Source organism: Oncorhynchus tshawytscha, linkage group LG02 (genome assembly GCF_018296145.1).
Source record: "Oncorhynchus tshawytscha isolate Ot180627B linkage group LG02, Otsh_v2.0, whole genome shotgun sequence".
NCBI lineage: Eukaryota > Metazoa > Chordata > Actinopteri > Salmoniformes > Salmonidae > Oncorhynchus > Oncorhynchus tshawytscha.
Window position 1 is genome coordinate 21576740 of NC_056430.1, and position 15788 is coordinate 21592527.

Below are 15788 nucleotides of genomic sequence, written 5' to 3' on the forward strand. Positions count from 1 at the left end.
AAAGACCACAGACACCCACATTGCTACCCTCCTCCTCCTCATACACCTAGGCCTCTGGAGGGGGAAGGAAGGAAAGTGTGTGTCATTTAAGATTGTATTCTGTGTTTCGTGGCAGCATGTTGAAGGGGAAACTTGATTGAGAATGATAAAGAGCTTCACCGTCTGATGCATTCATGTTACAAAGCTTCCATGAAGCCCCACCTCCCCTTGAAAACGCAAGGAAATACAGATGTCTTTCTTGCGTCTATTTTGATTTCAGCAGAGAGTCAAAGTTGTCTTCACTTCTGAAGACAGGATGAGGAGAGATATTACTTTAGGAAGGTGGAAAAAATATGCTAGTATTTCACATCAGTTACATATCACCTGATGTGTCACCTCATCCCCTAAATCTTACCACTGCGCTCCCCCAAACCCCCTCTCTCTCTCTAGTAAAGTTTGAGGACTGCCAGCACAGTAAAGCAGTGGGCTTCGAGAGCAGTGACCCTAACTTCAGTGTGCGCCCTGACGGCTCAGTGTACGCGGAGCAGGAAGTGGCCAACCTGTCAGAACCGATCCAGTTCATGGTGACCGCCCGCGGAGGTCATGACCCTCACATCTGGGAGACCACGGTCAAGTTGGCCTTGTTTGGACACCAGCCCTCTGTCCCTGTGAGTCAGGTAAACATATATAAACTGCAATCATTTACACTGCAGTTAAACAGACACATACCTAAAGTTTGCCTCAGGTATACAAACCGACACACCCCTGCTACTGACAGTCTGGACTGTATCTCAGTTGTACATTTGCATAGAAACATATTTTTACACTTCAAAGCCTCTAACTGCCTCTCAGGTAAGATCAGTTTTCAATGATCCTCAAGTACATTATATAAAACCACATTATTTCAGGTTCTTCTATCATAAACAGGAATTTCTCAGGGAACAACCTACTGTATTATTTGCTTTTCCAAATATAAGATGTTGAATAGCCTAAGGCTTAATGCTTACTCCAGGTCATGTTTTTAATCATAGAAAATGTCCAAGAATAGTGTAAAGCAGTTGCAGAGCTGGGATTCAAATTCTGCCAACTCCTCACAGCACAATAATGAAGGGCATGAAATAATTGACATTGATTAAGCTAATGTTCCAGTCTGTCGGAGGGAGTCAGGTGACATTGTAGCAGCACTATGGAAATATGTTCCCACATTAAGAGAGCAACAGAGAGATTCAATAATATAACAAGAAATGTTCAAGTAATCGAAGGAACATTTGAAAACCAGTAACATGTTTTAAATTGATCCATTTTTGTTGCAAGCCCTTACAACTAGGTACCTTCCAGACACTTTTATTTCTGATACAAACAGGCAGCGGTGTGTAATTTCGGTCAGCAGGTGATTCCGAACTGAAAAATTGTTATGATGCACTGTAGGAAAGTTGTCAAAAGTAAATTGAATTTCTTCATTAAAATTAAATGGAAAGTTGTGGCCAAAAGTTGAGAATGACACAAATATTAATTTTCAAAGTTTGCTGGTTCAGTGTCTTTTGATATTTTTGTCAGATGTTACTATGGAATACTGAAGTATAATTACAAGCATTTCATAAGTGTCAAAGGCTTTTAAAAACAATTACATGAAGTTGATGCAAAGAGTCAATATTTGCAGTGTTGACCCTTCTTTTTCAAGACCTCTGCAATCCGCCCTGACATGCTGTCAATTATCTTCTTGGCCACATCCTGACTGATGGCTGCCCATTCTTGCATAATCAACGCTTGGAGTTTGTGGGTTTTTGTTTGTCCACCCGCCTCTTAAGGATTGACCACAAGTTCTCAATGGGATTATGGTCTGGGGAGTTTCCTGGCCATGGACCCAAAATATCGGTTTTGTTCCCGAGCCACTTAGTTATCACTTTTGCCTTATGGCAAGGTGCTCCATCATGCTGGAAAAGGAATTGTTCATCAACAAACTGTTCCTGGATGGTTGGGAGAAGTTGCTCTCGGAGGATGTGTTGGTACCATTCTTTATTCATGGCTGTGTTCTTAGACAAAATTGTGAGTGAGCCCTCTCCCTTGGCTGAGAAGCAACCCCACACATGAATGATCTCAGGATGCTTTACTGTTGGCATGACACAGGACTGATGGTAGCGCTGACCTTGTATTCTCCGGAAAAGCTTTTTTTCCAGATGCCCCAAACAATCGGAAAGGGGATTCATCAGAGAAAATGACTTTACCCCAGTATGCCAATCCCTGTACCTTTTGCAGAATATCAGTCTGGCAGCAATATTCTTGCCTGTGAAGCACTTTTTGTGCAAAGCAATGATGACGGCACGTGTTTCCTTGCAGGTAACCATGATTGACAGAGGAAGAACAATGATTCCAAGTACCACCCTCCTTTTGAAGCTTCCAGTTTTATTCGAACTCAGTCAGCATGACAGAGTGATCTCCAGCCTTGTCCTCGTCAACACTCACACCTATGTTAACGAGAGAATCACTGACATGATGTCAGCTGGTCCTTTTGTGGCAGGGCTGAAATGCAGTGGTAATATTTTTGGGGGATTCAGTTCATTTGCATGGTAGAGGTACTTTCCAATTAATTGCAATTCATCTGATCACTCTTCTTAATGTTCTGGAGCATATGCAAATTGCCATCATCCAAACTGAGGCAGCAGACTTTGTGAAAATTTATATTTGTGTCATTCTCAAAACATTTGGCCACGACTGTACAGCCATGAAAAACTAAATAATGGAAATAATAATAATATAATAATAATAATAATAATATAATTCCAGATAAGTCCTACAGCAAATGTTCAGACTCCTGCACCTTCTGACAGCTCCACATCTTTTAACCCTTTACAGCCCTAAACACATTGCCCATTTGATGCCGGTTAGCCACTGTATTGGGTCATACAGACAATTCCAGGAAAAGCTTGGTGAATGGTTCATAAAGGGTACAGAGAGAGAGAGAGAGAGAGACAGAGAGCGAGAGAGTGGGAGTGTGAGAGAGAGAGAGAGAGAGAGAGAGAGAGACTGTCCTTCGCGCTGGCACAGTAGTATTCCCTCCAGGTGACCCACAATGACAAATGGGCTCAGAGGACATGCTGATGTGGAATAGAACAGGGTTTTCCAAACTAGGTCCTGGGTGCACACCCTAGCACTATACAGCTGATTAAAATAAGCTTGATGATGAGTTGGTTATTTGAATCAGCTGTTTAGTGCTAGGACAAGGACCAGAATTTGCACCCGGGGGGGGCACTACCCCAGGTGCTTTAAAATACAGCAACTGTAGGGTAATGCCTTGTATACAGAAATGCTTATTCCCAGATTCAACAATATAAGCTACTCAGTGAGAATTAAATTGATGTTTTAAAGTATTGACTATATAAAGAAAGAAAGGTCACATACTCTAATTATGCACCCAAACAGTTAATGGGTATAGCAACTATATAATAAACCATTAAATGTTTGGGAGCATAATTAGAGTGTGTGACTTTCTTTCTATCTTTTTAATAATTTACTCTTTGTTAGTCAGCACCTCTATAAAACGTTTTTGGTTGAGTGTGCAACATCTTATATCTTTCACCATAAAAGTATTGACTGCAACACAGAAATGTTGTGAAGACACACAGACATTGAAATGTGTGAAATGCTGTGACAGAGTTGCTGTGTCATTTTGGCTACTCTGTGTCAATAGTGCTGAAAGGGAGAGGGGGAAATAATCAGATTACCTATGACCACTACACACCGAAACATGTCATCACAACAATACAATTTAAAACGTTGCTAAACCACCCTATAGATATTAGGTGAATGAGCATGCGCAGACCAGCTGGCTGGTGTGTTTACGGACATATTCAATCAATCCTTATCTCAGTCTGCTATTCCCACATGCTTCAAGAGGGCCACCATTGTTCCTGTTCCCAAGAAAGCTAAGGTAACTGAGCTAAACGACTACCGCCCCGTAGCACTCACTTCCGTCATCATGAAGTGCAAGGACCATATCACCTCCACCCTACCTGACACCATAGACCCACTCCAATTTGCTTACCGCACCAATAGGTCCATCGACGACGCAATCGCAACCACACTGCCTTAACCCATCTGGACGAGAGGACTACCTATGTGAGAATGCTGTTCATCGACTACAGCTCAGAATTTAACACCATAGTACCCTCCAAACTCGTCATCAAGCTGGAGACCCTGGGTCTCGAACCTGCCCTGTGCAACTGGGTACTGGAATTCCTGACGGGCCGCCCCCAGGTGGTGAGGGTAGGTAACAACATCTCCACCCCGCTGATCCTCAACACTGGGGCCCCACAAGGGTGCGTTCTGAGCCCTCTCCTGTACTCCCTGTTCACCCACGATGGCCATGCACGCCTCCAACTCAATCATCAAGTTTGCGGACAACACTACAGTGGTAGGCTTGATTAGCAACAACGACGAGACGGCCTACAGAGAGGAGGTGATTGCCCTCGGAGTGTGGTGTCAGGAAAATAACCTCACACTCAACGTCAACAAAACGGAGATGATAATGGATTTCAGGAAACAACAGACGGAGCACCCCCCTATCCACATCAACGGGACAGTAGTGGAGAGGGTAGTAAGTTTTAAGTTCCTCGGCGTACACATCACGGACAAACTGAATTGGTCCACCCACACAGACAGCGTTGTGAAGAAGGCGCAGCAGCGCCTCATCAACCTCAGGAGGCTGAAAAAATTTGGCTTGTCACCAAAAGCACACAAACTTCTACAGATGCACAATTGAGAGCATCCTGTCGGGCTGTATCACCGCCTGGTACGGCAATTGCTCCGCCCACAACCGTAAGGCTTTCCAGAGGGTAGTGAGGTCTGCACAACGCATCACCGGGGGCAAACTACCTGCCCTCCAGGACACCTACATCACCCGATGTCACAGGAAGGCCATAAAGATCATCAAGGACAACAACCACCCGAGCCACTGCCTGTTCACCCCGCTATCATCCAGAAGGCGAGGTCAGTACAGGTGCATCAAAGCAGGGACCGAGAGACTGAAATAGAGCTTCTATCTCAAGGCCATCAGACTGTTAAACAGCCACTACTATTGAGTGGCTGCTGCCAACATACTGACTCAACTCCAACTCACATTAATAGTGGAAATTGATGTAAAAAATGTATCACTAGCCACTTTAAACAATGCCACTTAATATAATGTTTACATACCGTACATTACTCATCTCATATGTATATGTATATACTGTACTCTATCATCTACTGCATCTTGTCATCTTTATGTAATACATGTATCACTAGCCACTTTAAACTATGCCACTTTTATATGTTTACATGCCCTACATTACTCATCTCATATGTATATCCTGTACTCGATACCATCTACTGCATCTTGCCTATGCCGTTCTGTACCATCACTCATATATCTTTATGTACATATTCTTTATCCCTTTACACTTGTGTGTATAAGGTAGTAGTTGTGGAATTTTTAGGTTAGATTACTCGTTGGTTATTACTGCATTGTCGGAACTAGCAGCACAAGCATTTTTCTACACTTGCATTAACATCTGCTAACCATGTGTATGTGACAAATAAAATTTGATTTGAGGTGATTAAAAGACAGCTCCATTTCAAGGTAAGTGCATGTATTAAGTTTCAGAGCAGACGTGTACAGGGACTCAATGGACTCCTCGATTATTATGTACTATTAATTGTTGGCTGAATTTACCTCTTCCTAGATTAACTGCATAGTGCTTGGTGTATGCATTATAGCTGTTACGAATCCCTTTTGGCCCGACAGTCTAGGGGGGGATGGTAATGAGACCCGTAACATAACTCATGCAAATTATAATTGTGACAAAGTAAAAGTGTGAACGAAATAACCACGACAACTGAAATTATACCGTCAAACTCAGGGTTTATTGTAAAACACACGGTAATGGGGGGGAAGCAGGAAAAGGGGCTGAGCTGGACCCAAGGAAAGAAACAATAAGCATCCAAAACACCCCTAAGCTAGACTAGCCTATTTTACCAGCTAACTAACTAACCAAAAATACAGTAGGTGGTCCGCCCAGTTCTAACTAGTGTTTTTAACAAAGTCTACCTACGGGTAGTGTATGCCCATGGGCGACTTGTCTTGGTTTCCCCTTTTCCCACCAGCAATCAAACACAAACACCATAACCAAAAACAATTCTCACAGGAGATGACAAAGTGATTTGGAGGTGCTCAAACAAAAGAGAGGTTAAGACACAAAGAGAGAGTGAAACACAGAGATCTACATACATGGCATTTACAGAGAGATTGAGCTCTAGAGCAAACAACTGATGGGTTTTTAAACCAAGGGAAAGGAACTGTGATAGGGTAGGAAACAGGAGGAGGTGTGTCTTCTGATTGATGATTGATTGTTGACTGATTGGGGAGTGATGATTTTCACCTGTGAGGGGAGAAGGAGAGAAAAGAAACACACACAGGATACTTGTATCCGTAACACTTGTATCCGTAACAATAGCTTATCTATTTGTATTGGATGTACATTTATATATTTGAATATGATCATAGTTTAGCTGCCTCCTGTTTAAGTCTGAGGTGTTAGTAGTGTCATTCTGGCTGTGAAGTCCCTCAATGCAGGTTATGTACAGTACTCACACTATGGTGCCAGTCTACTGACTCGATATGCATATACCCCCAGCTGATTTCATGTTGCTCTGGCCTTCCTTTTCATGCAGTTATGCACCAGTACTCTGGGAGCCTGATGATCCAAAAAATGTTAGCACTTATTTGATTTGCATACATTTTTCTCTTCCCCAGACTAACTGTTTGTGTTAGATTAGAGCAAAAAAACATAGTGCGGAGGAGTTTAGGACCTAGAGTCTAAGTGGTCCGTGAAGTTGCAGTAGTGGATATGGCAGTGAGGTCATGATGACTTGTCTATGCTGTGATTGCAGCCCAGTTCTACGTCCATAAGAGGAATGCAACAATAGTCATAGCTTCTTCCTAAAATTTACTTGATTCAGTAAGATGACAAATTTCAGATACTTCTCTTCTCTTGATTTTCCTACCCTCATATCCTGTTCACCACAGATCACCACTCTGATCAGCTCTCATCAATGATAATCAGTGTGGAAGGCTAATGGAAAAATAGAAAACATTCAATTACATGGCTTGAGATCAACAGTGAATGGAGGATGGGAAACTAGCACATACTTGATATTGTGTAATTGAAAGTCCCTGTTTAGTGTTGCCTTCTGCTCTTCAGAACGATAACCTCCAGATGTCAGCTCCAGGGCTGCGGGGCTGACTGATGCCCCAGTGACATGCAGCCTGTCTAGGAGGCAAGAGCAGCCATCTGGCCTGCCCTCTAGCTCTGGGCCTGGGGAGCTCTGGGCAGTTCTGGGACTGATTTCACACTCACTGATTCCTGCTTGCACCCACACATTCACACTCACACACACACACACACATGCATACATGTGTACACACAGGTGGCAGGTAGCCTAGTGGTTAGAGCAGTGGGCCAGTAACAGTGAAGTTGCTTGTTTAAATCCCAGAGCAGAAAAGGTGAAAAATCTGTTGATGTACCCTTGAGCAAGGTACTTAACCATACTTGCTACAGGGTCACTGTTGATCATGGCAGACCCTGGCTGTGACCCCACTCTCTGAGGGTCTCAGGGAGAGTTGGGATATGCAAAAAACACATTTCAAATTCACACATGCATATTAATGCACATTTGTAATATAGGACAAATTTAAGCACCTACCAAACTATTATTATTATCCCCAACATACCTTTCTCACAGCAGAAAAGGCCTGTTCCAGTTTCCTCTTTTTCCTTTGTAATTATGATGATGTTTGTCATCATGCCAGCTTCAAAGGCCTGTCATTTGCCATGCTGTTTGGCGTGTGAGCAATGTGGCCCTGCTGCAGTGGTATCATCCATAGACAGACTCTGAATAAAGAGGTCCTCTCTGCTCTGTTGTGTCTGCCTGGCACAACAGACACAAATGCAACGCAGATCGGATGCATCGACCACATTATCAGCTGTCCTGATGTTTCCGCTTTCCCCAGCAGGCTGAGGCGTTGATAATGATGGAGAGTAGCAGCGCTGTGTGTGTTATTCAACAGATAGCTGGGGCTGCCGATACGGACAGGGAGTGAAGACATTGGTTAGAAACAGGGGGTCTATGCAGAGACAGGGAAGCCTTGGAGCATCATGGGTACCATCCTTACTCATCCTCACCTATCAGCATGTTTCCATATAGACTTTTTCTCCAGCTACTCCACCCTCTCTGCCTTCTATAAATATATTCTAGGATCTCACTTTGGCATTTTATCTGTCTTTTCTTCCCCCTTTCTCCTTCTCTTTGTCTATGTGAAACACACACACACACACACACATACACACACACACACACACACACTAATTCCACCTACCGCCCATGGAAGGAATGGCACACTCCCATCTTGCCCCACTGCCCCTGTGCTGGTAACTGGGAGTGGTGTGGTTGAGTGGAGCTGAAGCTAGAGTTATCTTATCAGGGCACCACATCTGGTCCTTCCCCCTCTCTTCTCTCTCTCCTGTCTGGCCACCTGCTGCTATCAGGAGGCCTGCTGTAAGCCCTGTAGTCAAATCCACTAAGCCGTGAAGAATTAAAACAAAAGGGGGTAAAAATACAGTATGTTTGCTCTGGTTTAACTTGCATCTGTCTCTCTGTATGACAAACTGCATGTGTATTGACAGGCTGACCTGTCTGCCAGTGTGTGTGTGTGTGTGTGTGTGGGTCTTTGCGCTTTGCAACGGTTCATGTGTGTCCTCTGAGCAGATCTTACAGAAGGATTTCACAGCAGCATGCATGTCTGTGAGTCGGGAGCAGGAGAAACAGCAGGATCACTGGATTACACAAACACCATATCAGACATGAGAACAAAACTACCCTCATGAGATACTATAGATACCATATATACACTTGACATAGCTCTGCCAATGTATACACAGTACACCTTCTCAAACACATAGGGCCAGATTTACAATGAGTTGCAGTGTACCTTTTATTAGCATGAGGGGATAAAACACGTAAGAGAAAATGGAAAAGTCTAATGAAGGATTAAGATTAGGGAAATAAGGCAAGGTGTAAAACTGTCATTAAAAACAGTTTTATGTTTTCAGTTTTTGTATTTTATTCACCTCCCCTTTTGTCTAACAGTATATTCCCCTTACATGCTCTGAGGATCTAGGCTTTGCTTATAAGATCAGTGAATCAGCTATTATATCACACACTGCAGGATCACTGTTGGTCCTTATATTCTGATCTCGCTGTTATTGAAGTGATATTTCATCAATCCCTTTTCATTTGGAGTGGGATATGTCACAGAGTGCATCACACTGAGCAGCACAGCTCTGTGACTCTGTCAGAAGGCTTTTTGCTGGATAAAGACATAGAAGTCAACCTCTGAGGACTGTTCATAGGTCATTGGTAACCTGTCTGCAAGACTAATGCCTGGAATGTATGCTAAGGCTTGGTCCTTTTAGGTTGTTTGTGAAGTACATGAAAGGTGATGGCTGGAAAGTGTGAATTATATTAGAATTTTTGTATTAACTGAAAGAAACAAACTATTCTGTTTCTTATCATCTGTCAAGTTTGATCTTTATGATGTATTTGTCACCTGTATGTTCCACACTTTTAGAAGATGAACAAACAAAACAGTGACACTCTACTCCTTTATATTGACCTCTCATGTATCATCATTCAGTGTGAGACTTTACATAGTTTGGTTGTCTCTCAATTAATTGTTGGAATGCTGTAGGTCAATAATGTGTTGATTTCTTCTCCTTTCAGATTGGAGTGGCGGATATGATTGCAAGGGCCTGGGACTCTAATCCCAGGGTTATCAAGTTTCCACGGAAACATCAAAAAAGCTCCTCTGCCAATGGACTGAGACGACAGAAGCGGGACTGGGTCATCCCACCAATCAATGTGCCTGAAAACTCCAGAGGACCCTTCCCACAAATGCTTGTCAGAGTGCGTGACAGTTATTACACTTATCAATAACCATTTAAGTCCAAGTTGTCTTTTTGTTGTAAATTAGAAATGAGTTCATCATCAATTCTGATTACAATAACCCAATCTTGGTCTGTTTTGCTACTGCCCATCATACACCTTTTCTGAAGTTGTCTTTTTACTTTAATTTGAGCCAAAAACACATTCCAAAGACATCTTCAAGTCAGACAACCCACGTCTGTTGGAGGTTCACTCAGTAGCGGTGCGTGGGTAAAATCACTGGGGAAGCCAGAAAAAAAGCCATATTACAACATATGTGTTGTGATAATTGTGTTGTTAGCTCTATAACCTGTTAGTTCATATGCCTTGACACCGTGATATACAGGCCTAAGGCCCAGACAATAAGAAGACACATTGGCAGAATAAATTCAACCACACCTTTGTTTCATCACAAAACTGGAGAGCAACCTCTGTCAGGTGAAGTCCACAAAGCATATTGCTTGTAACAAACAGCTACATGACCTACAGCATGGTCAAGGAAGTTCATGTTTCCTAAATTTCCGGACAACTAAACAGCTATCGATTTATAACCATGGAGAGTTACTACAAGTCACAAAGAAAACAGGACTGCTTCCACTTTTCCAGCACCATTTCAACATCATCAAATCACCTATCCTTAATCTAATACAGTGACAACAAAAAGATACCAAAAACAATTTAGTCCAATCAACGTAAGCTAAATATGATGTGGCTGTCCATGTTTCTGATAGCTAGATGTTTCTACTAATTCTACTAATTTTTTTGTGTCTGTAAAATGTATTTTGCAAGAAATGGTGGTGGAAATGGTTTTATGCGCAAATATTGATATAATAACCATCGTATCGAAACTTGGAGTCACACAATTTTTTTTTGTGTGGTCCTCCCACTATGACTCGGGAATGCAGTTGATTAGGCTACAGATTAAATAAATTATGATGAACCACACAGGATGGTGAAAGTGCAAGGTGATGAGCTTGATGCTCCTTTCCCAAAAATAGAGGGTTTTATTTTGGTGACATTATGATCGATGTTGGGTAGAGCACAGGTGCCAATACCACAGTGAGCACAATCGCTAAAGAACGAAACCTTTTTCTGACAAAACCATCAGTAGAGATGGAAACCCATTTTTAAAAATTATAATTTAACCACAAAAGTTATTTTTATGTGCACTACCGATCCTCACGCACAGCCTTTTATCCGCAACAAGTCAATTTGATGGAAGCACATCTCTGGTGGGAAAATGTGCATATTGTTTTTATGCAGATTTTAGAATATTCGCATGAATTGGATGGAAACCTGGCTACTCACTATGAAGGGCTGAACAGAAAACTACCCGGGTATTTTCTATCAAGAGCCTTCAGCAGGTAAAGAGAGGGACACTTCTCTTCGATTTGAGTGGTGATGCCAAGTGATTTGTCTGGTATGCTTAAGACACTACAAATACATATACCAAGACACTCTACAAGAGGACAGATACAGAGATGGAGACAAACACAGCTCTGCTTGAACAGTTGTTCAATGAATTCAGGAGTATTTAGCACACTTTCAGTTGCTTGTATGTATGTGTATGCAGGCATGCAGGAGTTGTTTAATCTAGCTCACTGGACAACAGTGATTTTACTATAACTGTTTTAGAAGTGACATGACAAACAAGCTCCATTCCTGTTGTCATGCTATGGCAGCTATGTCTACCAGCTCCATGGTTCCAGGATGCTCCTGTAAACTGTGCAGCCTGTTATCAGTCCACCAGATGTCCAGGCCAGGGACAGCTTTCTCTGGGACACCACAGAGCTCTCTCACGCCCATTTGTACCATGCGGCTTACACTCCCGGATTACTGAAATCGCTTTTCACCAAGGAGTCGGCAAGAGGACAGATTTTCAACCAAAGCAACAAAAAAACACTCACACAAACAAACAAACTGCAGGATCATGGTTATATTGTACCACCCTGCTAGAGAAGAATAGACAGCCTTTCATCCCCTTACCTCATGTTCAGCTTCAGATGGTTGGGTTTACTGACACCTCAGATGTTCCTTTGTGTGTGTGTGTGTGTGTGTGTGTGTGTGTGTGTGTGTGTGTCGGCCACAACCTCTAGCAGTGGTGAAAGAGAGCCCTGTTCCTTAGCCATGGGGGATGTGCATCACGTCCATGGCCCCGTGAGGTATTCTATCCTCATTTCTCTCTGCAACACAGCTTGACTGGGCTGTTCCATTGTGACAGCTGGCCAGTGAAGAGAGCAGAGGGATTTAGTTCTTTATCTCTCTTGTCTTGGAGGTGGCCGAGAACAACCCCTGTGGTTACAGCAGCACACTCACAGAACACTGATTCCTCCAGAGCTGTGGAAAGTCTCAATCTATCTCTCTAACATTTTTATGATGTTAAACAGCTCCACACACACACTCGGTTCACAGTAGGCTAAATCAGAGTCACACGGAGTGTTTCTTGGTAGTCTTAAACAAATCTACTTTGAAACGAAAGTATACACTTCACACATATGGTTATGGGCTTAAAAAGAAGACACCTGTACCATATTATAACTGTTTGCCATAGAAACACCAGATTTTCATTGTTTAAAACCTCTTGTGACTAGGGGGCAGTATTTTCATTTTTGGAAAAATAACGTTCCCAAAGTAAACGGGATATTTTGTCAGGACAAGATGGTAGAATATGAATATAATTGACAGGTTAGGATAGAAAACACTCTAAAGTTTTCAAAACTGTAAAAATATCGTCTGTGAGTATAACAGAACTGATATTGCAGGCGAAAGCCTGAGAAAAATCTCATCCCGAAGTGCCTCATGTTTTGAAAGCTCTGCGTTCCAATGCGTCCCTATTGAGCAGTGAATGGGCTATCAACCAGACTACGTATTCCCCAAGGTGTCTTCAGCATTGTGACGTAGTTTTACGCCTTTATGTTGAAGAATACCCGTAAGCGGCTACATTGTGTAAGTGGTCACCTGATGGCTCTCAGTGTGATTCTCGCGTAAAATACAGAGGTAGCCATTTTTCCAATCGGTCCTACTGAAAAACCAATTGTCCCGGTGGATATATTATCGAATAGATATTTGAAAAACACCTTGAGGATTGATTATAAACAACGTTTGCCATGTTTCTGTCGATATTATGGAGCTAATTTGGAATATTTTTCGGCATTGTCGTGACCGCAATTTCCCGGCGATTTCTCAGCCAAACGTGAAGAACAAACGGAGCTATTTCGCCTACAAAAATAATATTTTTGGAAAAAAGGAACATTGGCTACCTAACTGGGAGTCTCGTGAGTGAAAACATCCGAAGCTCATCAAAGGTAAACGATTTAATTTGATTGCTTTTCGTGACAAAGTTACCTGCTGCTAGCTGGACATAATGCTATGCTAGGCTATCAATAAACTTACACAAATGCTTGTCTAGCTTTGGCTGTAAAGCATATTTTGAAAATCTGAGATGACAGGGTGATTAACAAAAGGCAAAGCTGTGTCTCAATATATTTCACTTGTGATTTTCATGAATAGGAATATTTTCTAGTAATATTTATGTCCGTTGCATTATGCTAATTAGTGTCAGTCGATGATTACACTCCCGGATCCGGGATGCGGTGTCACTAGAGGTAAAAAAAATTATATATTGATTAATTATTAAATTATGAAAAATATAAATAACATTCCACCCATGAGGCCAAAGAGAGCGCTTTTGGTCATTGACTACAGGAAAGTGCTACCCTTTTGAGAGTAATTACCCATTTTCATCAGAAAAAAACAGAGTTTGCCAGATTGGCCTTGGATTTGGTTTAATTTAGTTGAACAGATGGAGAAAATGTATGCTTCCATCAACACAAGTAATATGGTGCAGCAGGAGGTAAATGTGCCTGTGTTATTGATTGTGATCTGTTCTGCATTTTGGCTGGCTGGGAGACTCTAATATCCACATCAGCAATGTGATTTTAATACTCCACTCAGAGATGTCCGGCCATATCCTGATTATCCTCACACACATCACACACCTCTCTATATATTTCCTAGGCAGTTCTGAAAGTCCTGGACAATGTAGCTGCTAGTCTAGCTGCTACTCCAGTGGTGTGTTGGTCCAGGGAAGGTTTATTAGATACGTTTATAAGGGATATCACTGCATGTCACATTGAGTAGACCATCTTCCCTTATGAACAGAAGGGAAATGATTAGAGTGAAACTAGCAGCACCAACATTCCACTTCAGGGAGGTTTTATTGTGAAGTGCAAAACCCTCATGAGCAATCTCAAGTAGTGTCGCTTTGATGGCAATAATTTACCATTGTGGTAAAATGCAATATTTTCCCCCATGCCATTCACTGTCCAATAAATTATTGCTCTTGACAGAGGTAAGATTAATGCAACTGGAGATTGAAAACAGCTATAATTAAATAGATAGTGAAAGAGATAGAGAGTAGAAAGAGAGAAAAGGGAACAGATTGGGATTGGAGGAGAGAGAGAGAGCATAGTAAATATGTGAGGTGAGAGAGAACAGCTTTAGTTTCAGAGAGCAGCATTAGTTTCAGAGAGCAGCATTAGTTTCAGGCCATTTGTAGCAGTCTCATCTCAACTCCTCCTCTCAATCGTCTCCTCCAGCACCGGTCTCCTCCAGCACCTCCTCCAAGGCTGGACCCAATGCCACATCTGATTGAAACCAGTCCAAACGGGGAGAGATGAGCCTCTCTGCTCCTCTCCGTCCTCACCACTGACTCCCAGTCAGACACACACCAGAATGAACTAAATAATTATAAAAGGGGTGATAAAGGAGATCAATTATAAAAACCCAGTCCTTGGGCAAAGCAGAGGAATGGAATGAGAGGGCATTTGATTGAAGTCCTGATATGTGAGAGCGTTACGCCCACTCTGAAGAGAACTGTAATCTACACTGTGTGCTTTGGAAAGTCATTACATTATTTTCTAAACGTCAAGGACGATCCTGAGGTGAGGCAGACACCAATCAGACCAGGCAAATGTTTTTCCTTTACCAAAGGCAACCAATTATGCATAATATGAGACGACACCTCTGGGTAGGTGTTATGATGGAGTTATCAAGTTGTCCCTAAACTCTTCTGCTTGAGTCACACAATGGCTGGAAGTCCCTCATTTGGTGGGATTTTATGTAAATTGAATGCAGGAGGCATACAGTTTTCAACAAAAACTCAATATTGTGACTACACCTACAGAAGCGGGCAGTTACTTGTCAGAACAGGTTTTGCAGCCAACTTTCTATGCTCAAGATGAAGCTCAAGTTTTTAATAAGTTAGTCTCCCTAGGTAGAATGAAATGCTAAATTAAACCCTGCTCTTGACTCAATAAACCAATAAAAGTTGGTGTATGTGTGGGAGAGAATCATCTCTATGGTATGGTAATACACCACTGTTTATAGAACTAGGTAGAAACACTGTATTGGTTTATTAATACATTCATATTCCAGTTATTTTAGTCTAGCATTTCTCTGTGATGCCCACTAGTTTTTACATTAAAATGTTCACCAAAATGTATTAGGAAAACTGTATAGGATGTGCGCTTTCGTGCTTGCATGTGTGTGTTTGTACTAAGTGCCTGTGCCTGTGCCTGTGTCTACAGCGTCCCAGTAACTGGCCTAGCTGTACAAAGGCAATCACTCCACTGACTGACATAGTGCTCTGCCCCATAGCTGCGAGCAGTAGTTTGGGGTGGGGGTGATGCAAAAACAAATTTAACGGGGTGGGTGGGGGGCTTTGCCAGTGCTGCAGATGGCTATATCGGTCCGCTAATACAGGACTCTTAAATGCCCAGCACACTACTTTT

At 42.3% G+C, this 15788-nt stretch overlaps 1 protein-coding gene across 2 annotated transcripts in view; it reads left to right on the forward strand.

Moving 5' to 3' along the window:
* LOC112219555 (cadherin-4) overlaps positions 1 to 15788 on the forward strand; it is a 342114-nt gene that overhangs the window by 225228 nt on the left and 101098 nt on the right. Inside the window, exons 4-5 of one of the 2 annotated variants that reach the window (XM_024380897.1) lie at positions 430 to 656; positions 9796 to 9978. In XM_024380897.1, coding sequence (XP_024236665.1) covers positions 430 to 656; positions 9796 to 9978 — 410 coding nt within the window. The remainder of the gene's footprint in view (positions 1 to 429; positions 657 to 9795; positions 9979 to 15788) is intronic. The other variant, XM_024380906.1, reaches the window with a different exon arrangement.